The sequence below is a fragment of the Exophiala xenobiotica genome (assembly GCF_000835505.1).
Source record: "Exophiala xenobiotica strain CBS 118157 unplaced genomic scaffold supercont1.6, whole genome shotgun sequence".
In the NCBI taxonomy this organism is placed as follows: domain Eukaryota; kingdom Fungi; phylum Ascomycota; class Eurotiomycetes; order Chaetothyriales; family Herpotrichiellaceae; genus Exophiala; species Exophiala xenobiotica.
The window spans coordinates 2,542,928-2,557,130 of record NW_013562489.1 but is presented as its reverse complement, the minus strand read 5'-3'; the positions used below and the strand labels follow the sequence as shown (position 1 = coordinate 2,557,130).

Genomic DNA, 14,203 nt, shown 5'->3' with positions numbered 1-14,203 from the left:
TGATAGCGGCGGGTTGGGGTAGTGGCTCGCTAAGTGGGACCTAGCCCCCCTCTATTGTTGATATGATTGGGCCAGCACGTCTAGTGCTCAAACAGAGCATCCCCCCACCACCCGGGATCTCTATTGGAGGAATAACAGAATATACTACCCCGCCCAATCGAGGCGGGCCAGCGCATTCCGCGCCCAGCCATCGTGTCGCAACTCCGTCACAGCTGAGCATCTACGACGTATTGCATGTCGCCCTTCACTACGGGAGCACATCCTAGATGGCGGACTACCTCAATCCGGCGACTCCTAATTCAGGCTTATCATAGCCCTATAGTAACCGCCTAAAGATGGGGGTTTCCCGGCTTTTCCACCATGCTCTTCTAGGCATTTGGTGGGGCCCCCGACGGAAGATCACAAGAGAGCATCACCATTTCCACCCGCACCTGCTCCTGGTCCAGATGGAGTCTCAGCCTCACCAGCCTAATTCACACCGCTTGACTCTTCCAGCCACTCGAAAGCTACCTAAGGTGGCTATACTCTGCAGAGGACCTCAAGCACCGATTCACGTCAGGACTTGACATGACAAGGACCCGTGAAAGTTAGGACGGAGGAGGGCCCGCAGGGCCGGGGTGCGAACCCCGCCACAGGGGACCCTTGCCCCCTAGTCCCAGTATGCAACTTCTTACAGCCTGATTGTTTCTTCGGATCTTGTTCAAACAGGCCGATCGTGGCGAGTTGGGGTCGAGTCATGTCTGCAGCACACCAGCTAGGAAGAAACATGTTGACTAGGAAGGATCACGATCAAATTGTGGCTGCTTGCTTCGCCTCTGGGCTTTCCGGAGAAGCGCCTTCAATTTCACCGAAAGTAGGCTCGAATCCCTCCGGCATGCGCCTCTCGTTAAGCACGTCCTGAATCTCGCCTGCCAGAAGAGACTTGTCGAATCTTGTAAGCAGAAACTCCCAACCGGGCTTACTAGAGCGCATCTGATTTGACAGCATGTTCCGCCATATCTTTGCAGCCGTCTCATCTTCACCATGTCGCAAGAAGCCGCACAGAATCTCGCTCCAGGTACGTTTCGTGGGTATGCAGAGCTGGAGGTCGATCATCTCTTGCACCACTCCAAGAGCTTTGTCCAGAGTTGAAGGATGACGACTGTAAAAGTGGATGAAGCCGTTATATAAAACATCATGGGCCGCCGCTTCACGAACTGATCTGTCTTGTTGCTTGATCATATGCACAATCCAGTGCCACAATCGCGATACCTGCCGTTCATCGTTTTGACAAAGCGTGAAAGCCCATATCGTGAACGCTAGTACGGCTGGGGGCGGCTCGGGAGGCTGCTGCTGAAAGGCTCGCTCTGCCGGAAGGGTTTCGATGAGGCCAAGCTTGACAAGGGGGACTCGACTGTATGCTCTATCGTAGATTGCAACAATGTGGGACACTGAGCTTTCTGCAGACAACTGGCGGTCAATGCGACATACGACCCTAATGATATGCATCATATATGTTACCAGGTAAGGATCGTCGTACAAGTCCTCGCGTCGATGAATTGCGGACATGATTTCATCCAGGTGATCATGATCATCTCGGTCAAAACTGTCCCGCAACAGAAGAAGATGCCTTCGGGCATCAACATCGATACCCTCAGCTTCCATGAACCGGAACAGTTCCCAAGCAACAGCGGGCCTTCCCAAAGCGATTGCTCTCTCAATAATGAGATTATGAATCTTTGCGTCCATGGTGATGCCAAAGTCCATTAGTCTCGGCAGCAATTGGAAATTACGCACGCCATCCGTTTCTACAATGGTGTCGAGTTTGATAAGATTTCCGAATCGATCGAGCATTTCTTTTTGAAAGTTCTTACGCTGCTCGACTGGTATCCGAGAGAGCATTTCAATTGCTCGATTCGCGTCACCAACTTTTGTGAAGTGATCAACCATGATCAGGATGAGCGGCACTGGCACTGGCACCATCCTATGCCGGGCGAGGACGGTGTCTATTATTCTTGTGCATCGCTCCTCTCCATTGTGGCGGAGGAGTAGGGCGAGAAATGCTGGCGGAAATCCTCCATCTTTAGGCCATGTCCAGACCCGAGATACCAGTTCGACTTGTTTGCTGAATAGATTTCGCAGTTTCGAAGAGGCGTCGACCTCCTCCCGGTGCACCAAGTCGAGATAACACAAACATTCACAACGTGTCTTCCAGGCACGAGGGAGGCCTTTAAGCATCGTGAGCATCATCAGGGTCTTGCGCGCTGAGTCGGCAAGACAGCCTGCGAGAATCGAGGGAAGAAGTTCCTGCTTTGTACTTATCGGGACGTCCAGCCAGGCTGCATGCAAGGTCTGGACATCGGGATACCGAACGAAGCTTGCGGCCACTAGTCGATGTTTTTCCAGGCGTTCTCGTGCTTTTGAAAGATCCTTATCTTCAGGAAATATCAATTGTTTGTACAAGCTATTCCACGTATTACCAAACCACGTTTGCCAATTGGGAGAGGGACCGAGAGGACTGGGTGTCGATTTCCATCGAGAGCTCTTCAGGGGAGAGGAAGCAGGCCAATGAGATTCCGGTCGTGGACTAATAAGCCCACAGTCTGGCTGAGCTTCTCCATCTTCATCTTTCTTATTATGAGGATAATCGATCTCAAAGAGCTGTTCCTGGGTGTCGCGAAGATAGGTATTGCTCTCAGAAGGCGCAGTTATGGAATCGGTCTCCACAGGGTCGGCCGGGCAGGGTTTGAGGTATGGTGCCGGGTTTATTTCTGGAGAAGATGATAGTGGCGCATCCAAGCCCGTACGCTCCAGGTCCAAAGAGGTCTCATGGTTTCTCGGAGGTGGCCTGGGAAACCGCGTCAAATATTGTCGTACAACGGCGCGGTTAAAGCCTTTATTTGGTCTGCTAAGTCGATAGCATGTTATCAGAGAGCCGAATGACTTGCTGGACATTCAGAAGGGCGGACATCGGCCAAGAGCCTGTTCAGCCGTAGAGTGAAAGATGGTGGATGGCAAGATTGCCTGAAGCGACGGATATACAAAAGTTGGATTAGCAGCGCAGAAATTTAACCGAAGCTCTTCCGGCACAGTGAACGGCTTCTCACATCTCAAATTATTCGTTCCTCGACCATCCATCGGAGCCATCAAGGTCTTCTCGCACAATGTCTGCCACACATACCAGTCTAGATGCCGCAGCAGTCGATCGCAAGGCCCGACTCGCCAAACTCGCTTCACTGAAGCGCAAACAGCCTGGCTCCGATGTCACGGAACCCAGAGCGCAAGACGAAGAACAGGAGGACCACAAGTCAGCGCCCACCGACAAGTACCTTTCTGGGAGAAACTACGATGTGTCCACAAAGAATGCTAAACTTGGCTTCGAGAACGCCCCGATCGCGGAGGCTGAGACTTTGGAGCAACAAGCTGATCGCATAGCCGCTTCCACCGCTGAACAAGCCGCGCAGAACGAGATCGAGGCGGAGAAAGGCATTGATCTATTCAAGCTCCAACCCAAGAAGCCAAATTGGGACTTGAAACGAGACCTGGCAGAAAAGATGAAGATTTTGGACGTCCGCACACAAAATGCAATTGCAAGGCTGGTCAGGGAGAGGATCGAGAATGCAAAGACAGCGGCACAGACTAAAGGCAAATCACCGGGCGCGGCGCGGAACGGAGATCAAGGCGAAGAGGTGGGTATTGAGGGCAACACACTTGTTGAGGGCATTCACCTGCGGGAGCAGGAAGAGGAGAGGGAGGCTGCGCTTGAGGAACAAGAGGACGATATTTCTTGAAGCAGAGCCAGCATCACAAATGACAGCAACCAAATGTCATGCAAGCATCTCTACAAGCAGCAATCGATCAGCGGACCCGTTGAAACAGTTCGGCTTGCCAATCACCAGGCTCAATACTGCCGGGTGTACTTGCAAACCCGGAGGAATAAGAGTCAAATCCATTCAGAGTCCCCGGAGAACCGAATGAGCGCACCAAGCCTGTGCAACGACCCGCTCCGTTACTCAGATTGATGCCGCCTAGGTCATGAGGAGTCGCAACCCAGAAATATCTGTGGCCAGCCCTCGACCCTGTTCGGTGGTAAGTGTTGCTCACGTCTAGCGCAACCAAGGAAGGGCTCTTACTGGCGCTGAAGTACCGACCACAACCTCTGCCGCTGAACACTCACGCTATGTGCGAGGCGGCGTTGCCGTCTTCAACAAAAGATGAGAGGTCTGGCCGAATAGGTCATAATGGATGAGAACTTTATTGAGGAAAATAATGAAGTCGCTTGAAGTGTGGTGGTGGGAATATAGAAACCGGCAACATTTCTCAGAAACTATATGTCATGCGTGACACAGCAGTGAGCTAATATGAGCCTGCAGAATGTTATTATAAACTTGCAAAGAAGCCTCCAGCGCCATGCGAACAACCGTATAAGAGGAAGTGTTGTACTCCAATGGTATCAATAAAGCATCATCCATTCCCATCAATCCAAGACGTTAAGTCGTCAATCACAGATTCATCGCCTGTGTCAAGGCCAGCCGCTTGCTATACGGACTCAAACTTCGCTCTCTCCTCGATTCTCTCTGCTTCGGATTGAAAGTCCTAGTATCTTGCGGAAAACGCTCGTTCTCCTTCTCTCTCCAACGATTTCCTCGGTCATGTTGTCTTCCGTCATCCTCGTGCCCATTCTGCGGCTCCATGGATACTCTGTGTTTGGTAATTTGACTCTTGTCCATGCTTGGGCTACCAGTCCGGCTGCGACGGCTTCCTCGTCGGGTCCTGCTGGATCGGCCACGGTCGATTGGACTTATGGTCCGGTGCCGGCGGCTCTTGCGGTGCGAGCCCGGAGCTCTTTGTGGTGATCCCGACGAACGAGAATAAGAGCTGGAAACAGAGCGGTATTTACGTTTCCGAGTAGGTGTCCTTGAGCGCGAACGGCTTGCTCGGAGGTCGGCTCTGTACCTGTCACCTGGATTGCTGGGTAGTGCCCGGGATCGGGAGCGAGATCTGTTCGTTGAGATGGTTGAAACAGAGCTTGACGATAACGACCGGGAACGAGATGGCGCCCCGTGGCGCAACGAGCGACCTCTTTCTTCGGTCTCTGTTGGCAGGTTCTCTTGACGGCTAGCTTCTGTCTCGGCCAGTTGCTGGTCTGCCACTCCTTTGCTAGACACAGGTTAGTAAGGCTTTCCATGGCCTTGATCAGCGGAAGGATAATACCTGGTTAGAAGCTTGTTGGGAGCGTCACTGGTAAGTTTGGGTTTGAGTTTTGGGTTAAGTAATTGTTGCGTCCTCGACGGCCTCGACATGTACGGGCGCTCTTGGGTACTTGCTTTACATTCGTAGCTGTAGTGGCTTGCACTGCGTGTCAGCCGAGAAATAAGAAAGGGGCGGATCTTGGAAACATATCTTTTTTCAGACATTTTTGACAGACAGTCGAAGCGGTGGCTTTCTGAGGCCCGAGGCCCGGTAACGTGCGATATTTGTTCATTGAGAGTGGTTTCTCTTGAATCAAAGGCAGTAAGATATCCTTCAGTGGCTGATGCTACACAAGCAAGCAATGAATTGATGCGCCTGTGCAGACTCCAAGGCTTTGTCAGGAATTATGCAATGCCCATGGCACAAAATGCTGTCGCAAGTGATAGAATGGGATGATGAAGTCGGAACTCTGGGACGCCTTCAAGGCAACACCATACTTTGCGCCGAAGCAACACTTTCAAGATAGTACCAAGTAGAATGCCCACGAATGTCCGTGGCAGTGAAACGGGGGTCGAGCAGGCAGACTTTGACTCGGAAGTCGATACGCAGTATGGGGTCGCGCTTTCCATGCAAAAGCGGCGTTAGAATCTGTAGTGCAAGCGTCGTCTCTGGTGCAAACGGCGACAAGAACAGCGAGAAGTTCACAGCGATCGCTTGGCATCTCGAAACCTCATGGCATTTTGAACTCCTCACTCTTGTCACGCTTTTGCAGCCTGGGGACTGCGCCTTACCACTTCGACATCCGTCAAACGCCGCTGTCAAGGGCAAGATGGACTGAATGGGCATATAGAGGCTGGTTGTGTCGACGAAAGGCTCAGAGAAGACCCTTTGATATTGCAGCCGCGTCAGTTTGACCACTCCTCACCTGGCTTCAGCCCTCTGTTAGCCTATCCTGCGCCTCACCTTGTTCACGGAGCCCGTCGATACAGTGAATGACATTGTTGTTAAAAGTGGATTGCGACATCTTTAGCAACAGATTTCACCAACCTCGAGAATTCACCGCAAACCCATACCAATCTTCCACTCCCATCAACCTCAAACGCAATCATCGCAGTCGTCGAATCCATGGAGCCATTTAGGCTATTCTGTGTCGGCTCGTTTGATGAGCAAGAGATTGTGTGAAAAGAAGAGCAAGAAGATCGAAGTGTTAGCTTTTGCTGTCGCTCGTATAACCCACGCTCATTTTCAATCCTCGGCTTGGTAGTTTCACTCGACGCCAGTGGACACGACGTACAGTCTCTCCTTGGACAATGGCGTCCTCTCGAGTTGGATCGGTTCCCCCGAGATTGTCCTTTGCAAAGGTCTGTCCATGATGCTTATCTTTCCCTTGACCATGTTTTGATGTTTCATTCAGGTTGCTGCCATGCGTGCGCCTGCTGTACCAACGAAAAATACTCATGTCTCCGAAGACAAAAAGCCGCGTCCTACCGATGATGACAACTTGGACAGATCCACACCGTCTAGTCATCTGCAGCCTTCAACATCACCAAGAAGAATTAGCGAGCCTCAGCATGGAAATATTGAGATAGCTACCCAGTCAGACTATGTGACAAATGCCATTCAGGGCTTGTCGTTAGTTCAGAACGCGACAGCGCAACCTGAGTCCCAAAGTGCAGACAGTGGAGAATCACTCGAAGATGATCAATCACACCTCTCGAATTCGTCGATCAAGCAGCAGAGCTTCGACACGAAGAGCATGGCGTCAGTGACAACTTTTGCAATGGATGAAAAAGAGAGCATTCGCCCTGATGACAGCGCCAGCGTCAGAGCGGCAGAGGATGATGATACCTCAAGTGCACCAAGCAGAGAAATGAGCTTCAACCGCGACACTGAGCATTCCACTTCGAGCTCTCGTCAAAACCCAAAACCCATTCCTTCAGGTGTCACCATTGCAGCTCGCCGCTATCACACCTTGACATTGACAAATCCACCACGGTTTGGAGACCTGCCAGCTATCCCGATCTTGCGAGGAGGAGCCGATGGACAACCTCAGCCTGAGAACCCAGGTTCACAGCAGCCGGAAGCGAATGAGCGAGCATCTTCACTGCCAGTTGCCCCAGATGAAAAACTTCTGGATGCACTGGCAACACCAAAAGACCGTCTCCCCCTGTTACAGTTGGAAGAGAAGTTCCTTGGGTTTATCAGCAGCTCTGAGTAAGTGTTCCGCTTTTTCCGCACGTCATGTCCTGACAGTAAACAGAAGCGAGTTCCTGGATTTGCCTCCGCAGAACTCTTTTGCGAGATTATTGGCGCACAAGCTTGCAGATTATTACTCGCTCGTCCACCGCATCAATGAAGATGGTACTTCAATCCGCGTCTTCAAAACACCGACTGCGTCGATGTAAGTACTAGAAGTGCGTCTGAAGGTCTACCTACTAACCCTTGTTCAGGCCTACACCATTACATATACTTGCGCAATCCATTCCCGCTGGCCCCTCTCAACCTCCATCTGCAATGGCTGTGAAGATCATGCGTCGAGCCGGATTAGGTCCACGACAAGGATCTGCTGGTGGAAGTACTCCGGCTAGTTCGTCGGCACCATCGAAAGCTACCTCGGAAGCTGGCCTGGAGACCAATAGCGAGGAAGGAATTTTGTCACCTACTGATACACCCAACAAAGACAAATCAAAGTTGACCCGGGAAGAGCGCGAGGCGCAGTACAAGGCAGCTAGAGAACGAATATTTGGTGATTTTCAAGAATCTGTCACCAGCGAGAATACTTCAACCGGGGACAACTCAGCCAGCCTGTCTCGGTCAAGCTCGTCAAGCGGTAGAAGGAAGACACGAAAGAACAAAATTCCAAAGGATGATAGCTTCGAGGCGCGCTCGGCATACATCCCGAGCTATGCCCCCATGCAGATGCCGAATATGCAGCACCATTACCAGCCTCAATATTCGGATCAGGTCTATCAAGCATCATACCTCGGTTCAAGCAATGGATATGGTGCAGGGATGAACTATGGCACGACACCAACCCAATCTTACCCCAATTTTGAAGCATCTGTGCCATATAACACTATGGCTTATGGGTCCGGCAACAATCAGCAGTACAATCATCCCGATTCTTGGCCATCGATGCCATCAGCTGCCCCAAATGGATACATGAACTACTCTTCATCCCCAACATCCAGCTATCAGCAGGGTATGCCACCAATGATGGCGCAAATGAACAATCAATACGTACAGCAACCACAGCCAACAATGCAGCCCCCTTCGAACTGGATGAACAATCAATGGCAAGGTTCTTATCACCAGCCATCAGCACCAGCTGGCTCCAACATGAATGGATGGGCGGGCTACCAGCAGAACCCAGCCGTGAACAATACCGGCTCGTATGGCATTGGTCATGTTGGCGGACAGAGTTATGGCACGAATCCAACATACAACGCGCAGCATCCACTGCAGGACAACTATTCTCGATCGCTCTTTAATCCGCAGACACGCTCTTTCGTTCCGAATGTTGCGACGAGTCGTACTGGAGGACGCAACGGCAAGAAAAAGCCACTACCATCGTTGAATCATAATAATCGAGTCAACATAGGCCCCAGGCCCTTTGGTAGCGATATTTCTGGAGCAAGCACTCTATCGTCATCTCGGGGATTTGACAGAGTAACCAGCAACTCTTCTTCACCCCTGCTAAAGGAGGATTCTCTGCAGCAGAAATATGGTGCTCCGGCTCATCTTCCCAAGAAGCCTCCACCATCACAGGTCCTCTCCTCTTATGACGTGGAGACTCTGACTAATGCGGCGGGGGCTGTACCACTGACTGGTTCGACTAGTCCACCTAATGGTGGCTCTTCCACATAATTCAAAAGATACAAGCATCAGTGGCGCAGCATGAATGAACAAGGAAAATGATCGACAGTGGCATCTGGAGTTTGCAAGGCGTCTTCAAAAGTGATATGGATTCGGAAAGGTCAAATGGTAAGGGACTGCATGGATTGCACGGCACAATGCACCGCATACCATGGGATAGGATTGCTTGCGCTGTATGAAAATGAGTGGCGGAAGATTGGTGCAAAATTCATCAAACAAACACTTTCAAGGAAATGGGATCGAGCGCTACCACGCTTGACTGAATAGGCAATGAACCTGGAAGAAGATGGCGGCGACCATGCTTCCACGGGTTCTGACAAGCGCTTTGGATCCTGGAGACGGTGCTCCTCAGGCAGTACGTAGCCCCAAAACGCGTCGAACTACTTCCAAACGACCCAGCCCTACATGTTACCGCAGTCGAAATTGGTCACTTTCAAGCATTTGATATACGATTTGGAGACGACCAAGCCATCCGTGTTTATCAACCCTGGTTCAAGCGTAAACTTTGAAGTATTGTTGCAGCATGGTCGAAAGCACCTTCTTTGGTGGGCTTGCATGCGGCATAAGAACTGGCCGTCGTAGCTGCGGCTTTGCTGATGAGAAGGTTTGAAGGCATACAATCCTCCTGTGCACCTGACTGGACCCTGGTGGCTTGAAGAGTTTACATTGGGAGGAAAAGGACAACTAAATTGGCAATACTTCGTTATGCTGTAGTCCCCGAGTCTATGGTATGTAATTTTGTATTTATATCCTCCCCAGTCATATGTCGATTGCCTACCGAAATGACTGGTGCGTTCGAAAGGGCACGTGAACCACCACTTCACTGTCTCAAGGAGGGCGCGAAGGCCTGCGTGTTCCGATTCATTAGCGGCTGATGGTAGTCCGCAGCTCATGCAATTCCATAGTCTCAACGGTTCGGTTACCATTTGGTTCAGTTCCGAGACCATCGGCCTCATGCTGACGATCGTATAGGTGATCTGCCTCGTGGTCCTGCATCAATCCAACGACTTCTTCGGTTGATTGTGTTGCCTTGGCGGGGCCGTGAGCAGTAAGCACTACAGCATCGGTACCAGAACCTCCGTCACTGCAGGCACGCTCGTGGTTCGTTGCGGTATCTCTGGCAGCAGCAACCCAGACAGCTCCGGCCAGGATGAGCACACTACCGACCCAGCTCATTGTGGTAGGAGTAATACCAAAGACGAGCTTGTCGCCCGCTAATGCGAAGAACATCTGGGTGTAAACCATACTGGTCGCTCTGGTACCAGAGCCACTTGCAGATGGCTTGGGGATGGACCATTGTCTCGCCGCGCCGCCCTCAACCCCCTCGGGGACAGTCGTTAAATCACGGCTTTCGACGTCTGTGAATTTCTGGTGTGACTGAGTCACCGTCCGCTGCAAGGTTTGCGAGGGATCAGCAGGTCCGCCATAGGACAACCCTGCCGTAAGGAGGAATTGCATGACGAAGCCACAGACTCCGAGGCTGATCAGCAAGCTCCATTCGATCAGGTTAGCTGGCAGCCGGAATTTGACGTCAGGAAAGACGATCAGACAGAACAAGGAGACAATGGTGCACCAAATGCTGAAGTAATTGATGCTGATGAAAGCGTGAGCCCGTGTGCCGATGGCGCGAATGGATGTATAGGCCCCTGTCGATCCTACAACACCTATCATTGCTATGCCGATGGCAACCAGATGCTGATGTTGGTCCGGGCCTTGCGAAGAAGGGCTCTCGACAGCGGTGGAATTCGAGGCTGGTATTACAGACGGGGTCGACGTTTCGGCTGAAGTGGTTGACGACGATAGGAGGGACGCTGGTTGGGCAATGAAGATGACTCCTATCAAACTGACAAGGCCTGCCAACTGCTGTTGTCTGCTAAATGTTTCTCCGGGAATGATGAAAGTGCAGAGATAGCAGCTCAAGATCGGTGACAGGAACGTCAGAACTGTTGCCTCGCTCAGTGGGAGATATAGCAGGCTGAAGTACATGCCAAAGACACCCAGGAAACCGCATACACCTCGAGCCACAAGCAGCCACCTGACTTGGCGGGGTCCCAAGGGAAAATCAGGCACGGATTTGGTGTACAGACCATAAGCGGTGCAGAGGGAAGCCGTGATGGACTGCCGAACGAAGAGGATCTGGTAGGGATGCATCGGTTCGCCATGAGAGCCTGCCGTTTCCAGCAACCGAGTGCTCACGTTCATACCCACGCCGAAGAACTGCGCGAGGACAACGAGCATAGCGCCATAGTTGAAGACGTAAAAACGATGGAAGGCAGCCGGGATGCGACGCCACCACAAGTCTGTTGATCTGGCATCTTGAGATATGCTGCGGATGAGAGGATGGCGGGTTTGTAGTTCGTTCGAGTGAAATGACAGCTCGGACAACTCGGAATATGTGCTGTCGAGAGAAGGTCTAGAATGTCGATGGAAAGAGGGAACGTCAAGATGGGCTTTTGTGGCGTCGTTTCGGACAGGTGGAATTCGTGAAGAGGAGGACGAGGGTCCGACGTAAGAATCCTTCACCAAGGGCGATGGATAATCATCTGGGATATGAGGCTCGTTCATGGACATGGTCTAATGCTTGGTGAAGCCATTCCAGTTGGAAGAAGACCACGGGTAAAGAGGGGCGAGTACGCAGTACTGGCAATGAAAACCCGAAGAGAAATGTATATTCTGATATATCTATTCAAAAACCTTTGCACAGAACAGACGCAAACGACAATGAGCGTGTACCGCAACCTGATGGATTTCGGAAGAGGAAGCGCAGAAAAGAAATGAGCGAAAACGAAGTCATGCATGGCCATGCAATGTGGAAGAATCAAAAGGCGCAGCGACCGGAGGGTCGGCTCCTTTGATGCGGTCTGCATTCGGCAATGTTGCAAAGGCAGCAATGATTGTCAGAACATCGTCCACTTATTGGAGGATGAGGATGACATGGCAATGGCAATGGCAATGGCAATGGCAAGGATACCTAGGTAAGCTCAATCCAGCCTGGTTCCGGCTATCGGATCCTACGACCGGATATTCCAGCCACCCATCTCTATACCTAGGTAGGTAATGTGGTAATGCTTCATCAAGGCTGTGGATGAGTCCTTGGGGTCTGCGGCACGCGTCCGGGGTTCTCCTCACAAGCTCACAGGCAACGACAGAAGATCGGAAAATTTGTTGTAGAGAAAATAGATGACATTGTGACACAATCTACGAGGCCGCCTCTGCCTCCCCTCGTCGAAGAGCTAGCAGAGCCCTCACGTCCGTGACATACTGCAGAGCCTCTAACATGGGTATCAAATGAAGCAAATCGTTGTCCGTCGGGTCATTGATCCATCCCTCAATAGGTATCGCATTGTCTAGAAATTTCAGGTCAGCTTCTGGCTTTTCATCTTCTTCTGGGGCTGTCCCACCTTCATGGAAAAAATAGCTGACTGGGCTGTTATCGAGAATCATGACTTTACTCAGATCCGGTTCGATACTGCTCAAATCCTTGATGTATGCACCGTTCCGGAACGTGCAATGTTGCCGGTAATATCTGCCAACAAAGTATTTTCGTTCCTGTTCCAGCCAGTCAACCACTGGATCGGCGTATTCCTGCACCGATGCAGTGAACACGACCAACTTGTACCACTTGGAGACCTTTCGCAAGAATTCATCGCAATGAGGTCGCTTGTGCACATAATACAGAATGGGGTGTTGAGGGCCAAGCACTGATGCCACCTGCCCTGGCTGAGGTGAGCTCAATGCTACCGGCACGTTCAATTTGACTTCGACCATATGGCCTGAAGACATGCGGCCTCCCTTCGCTAATGAATGGATCAAAGTTTCGTCGAGGTCTAAAACCAATGTCTTCTGCTGAAGTGGTGCTGGACCACGAGTTGGGGATCGAGGAACAAGATTGGCATACGAGGGCTGTCTTCGCGGGATCAGCGGCCGTGGTGGTTGAGGTGCATGTGGATATCTCGTGATCTTCAACGACAGTGAGGGAGACGTAGGAGATTTGATGTTGTCAACGGTCAATGGGGCGTTGTCCCCAAGGGGACTGGCTGCCTTCTTCTGCCTTCGTCGTTTAAGGGCGGGATCCGTCTGCTCCTTGATACGGATCGACGATCTTCGGGTCTCCGAGTCTTCGCGGCCACTCTTTTCTCGCTTCGGTTTTGGCTTCCTAGAAGTCTTCTCCGCCTTGCGTAGCTCCAACTCGGAACCGGAGGTGTTGTTCAATGAATCACTTGAGTAAGAGTGCCGTAACTTCGTTTCTTGCAGGGCACGACTTGTGGGCTTTTCGGAGCTCCATGTACTGTCGTGAGTAGCATTAGCAAGTCCCATAGCACTAGCTGTGCTGCTATTTGATATGCGCTCCCGCCGTTGCCATCGTGGAACTGGTGAGAAACTGCCGTCTTGATCTCTGAAGCACTTTGCGACATAGACGACCGGAGCCCCAATGGCAGCCAGGATTGCGGTAATGGCATCTGTCAATCTCTTTACGAATGCGCGCCATCCATGATATTCGGGAGACACCTCTCTCTTGTCTTCATAGCCCAAGAGTGGGTCTTTCTCTTCTTCGTCTTTGACCGAGAGCGGTTCGTCGTCGGCGGATGGTGCAGCATCAAGCAAATGTGATGACTCGGCATCAGCCTCTTTCTTTATCTGAGCCGTACGGTCGTCGCTGTATGATCTTCCCCTATGAGTCTCGTCGCCGTACTCCTTTTTCAAGAGGTCACCTTGCGAGCGCGAGCGGGGCCGTGCAGGTTGTGGGCTCTGTCCGATAACTCGGGATGAGATGAGGTTGAGAGAGTTCATTCTCCTGCGCGGAGGTCGCGCGCGCGGAGAAGGATAGTAATGTGAGCGCAGCCGGCTTCAAGGCAGCTGTCGCACTTGGCTCGATTCACTTCGGGAGGGTGTTATGACGAGGGCATGCCGACAGGAAACGAAGGTGGGGGAAATGGCGCGAAGCGGACTAGAAGGACGCGAAATAGATTGCTTGAAATGCTCCCATAGTCAATGTACTGATGACAAGGTCTATGAGCTGCAAAGTAGAGGTCGTAACTGGCGTGACAAGAAGCAGATGAGCATCGAAGAAGGATGGCAAGGACAAGGTCGCCGGGATGAAACGAGACGAGCAGTTGTGGTGGGGGTGTCTTTGGTGGCTGGCGTGGAAGTGCTG

At 51.7% G+C, this 14,203-nt stretch overlaps 5 protein-coding genes across 5 annotated transcripts; 2 read left to right on the top strand and 3 right to left on the bottom strand.

The window, feature by feature from the left end:
* Nucleotides 1–194: 194 nt before the first annotated feature.
* Nucleotides 195–2,983, bottom strand: PV05_10232 (uncharacterized protein). Its single transcript, XM_013456649.1, has one exon. It carries the CDS (start codon nt 2,932–2,934, stop codon nt 790–792), a length of 2,145 nt encoding a protein of 714 aa, XP_013312103.1. The 5' UTR covers nt 2,935–2,983; the 3' UTR covers nt 195–789.
* A 134-nt stretch (nt 2,984–3,117) lies between these two features.
* Nucleotides 3,118–4,425, top strand: PV05_10231 (uncharacterized protein). The gene has a single exon (XM_013456648.1). It carries the CDS (start codon nt 3,144–3,146, stop codon nt 3,768–3,770), a length of 627 nt encoding a protein of 208 aa, XP_013312102.1. The 5' UTR covers nt 3,118–3,143; the 3' UTR covers nt 3,771–4,425.
* Nucleotides 4,426–5,919: 1,494 nt separating this feature from the next.
* Nucleotides 5,920–9,802, top strand: PV05_10230 (uncharacterized protein). Its single transcript, XM_013456647.1, has 4 exons — nt 5,920–6,533; nt 6,587–7,386; nt 7,433–7,573; nt 7,623–9,802. Exons 1-4 carry the CDS (start codon nt 6,483–6,485, stop codon nt 9,037–9,039), a joined length of 2,409 nt encoding a protein of 802 aa, XP_013312101.1. The 5' UTR covers nt 5,920–6,482; the 3' UTR covers nt 9,040–9,802.
* Nucleotides 9,700–11,807, bottom strand: PV05_10229 (uncharacterized protein). Its single transcript, XM_013456646.1, has one exon. The coding sequence runs from the start codon at nt 11,617–11,619 to the stop codon at nt 9,913–9,915; it is 1,707 nt and encodes a 568-aa protein (XP_013312100.1). The 5' UTR covers nt 11,620–11,807; the 3' UTR covers nt 9,700–9,912.
* A 402-nt stretch (nt 11,808–12,209) lies between these two features.
* On the bottom strand, nt 12,210–14,191 carry PV05_10228 (uncharacterized protein). Its single transcript, XM_013456645.1, has 2 exons — nt 12,450–14,191; nt 12,210–12,395 (listed from the first exon to the last, which is right to left on the bottom strand). The coding sequence occupies exons 1-2, from the start codon at nt 13,837–13,839 to the stop codon at nt 12,247–12,249; spliced, it is 1,539 nt and encodes a 512-aa protein (XP_013312099.1). The 5' UTR covers nt 13,840–14,191; the 3' UTR covers nt 12,210–12,246.
* Between the last annotated feature and the right edge of the window lie 12 nt (nt 14,192–14,203).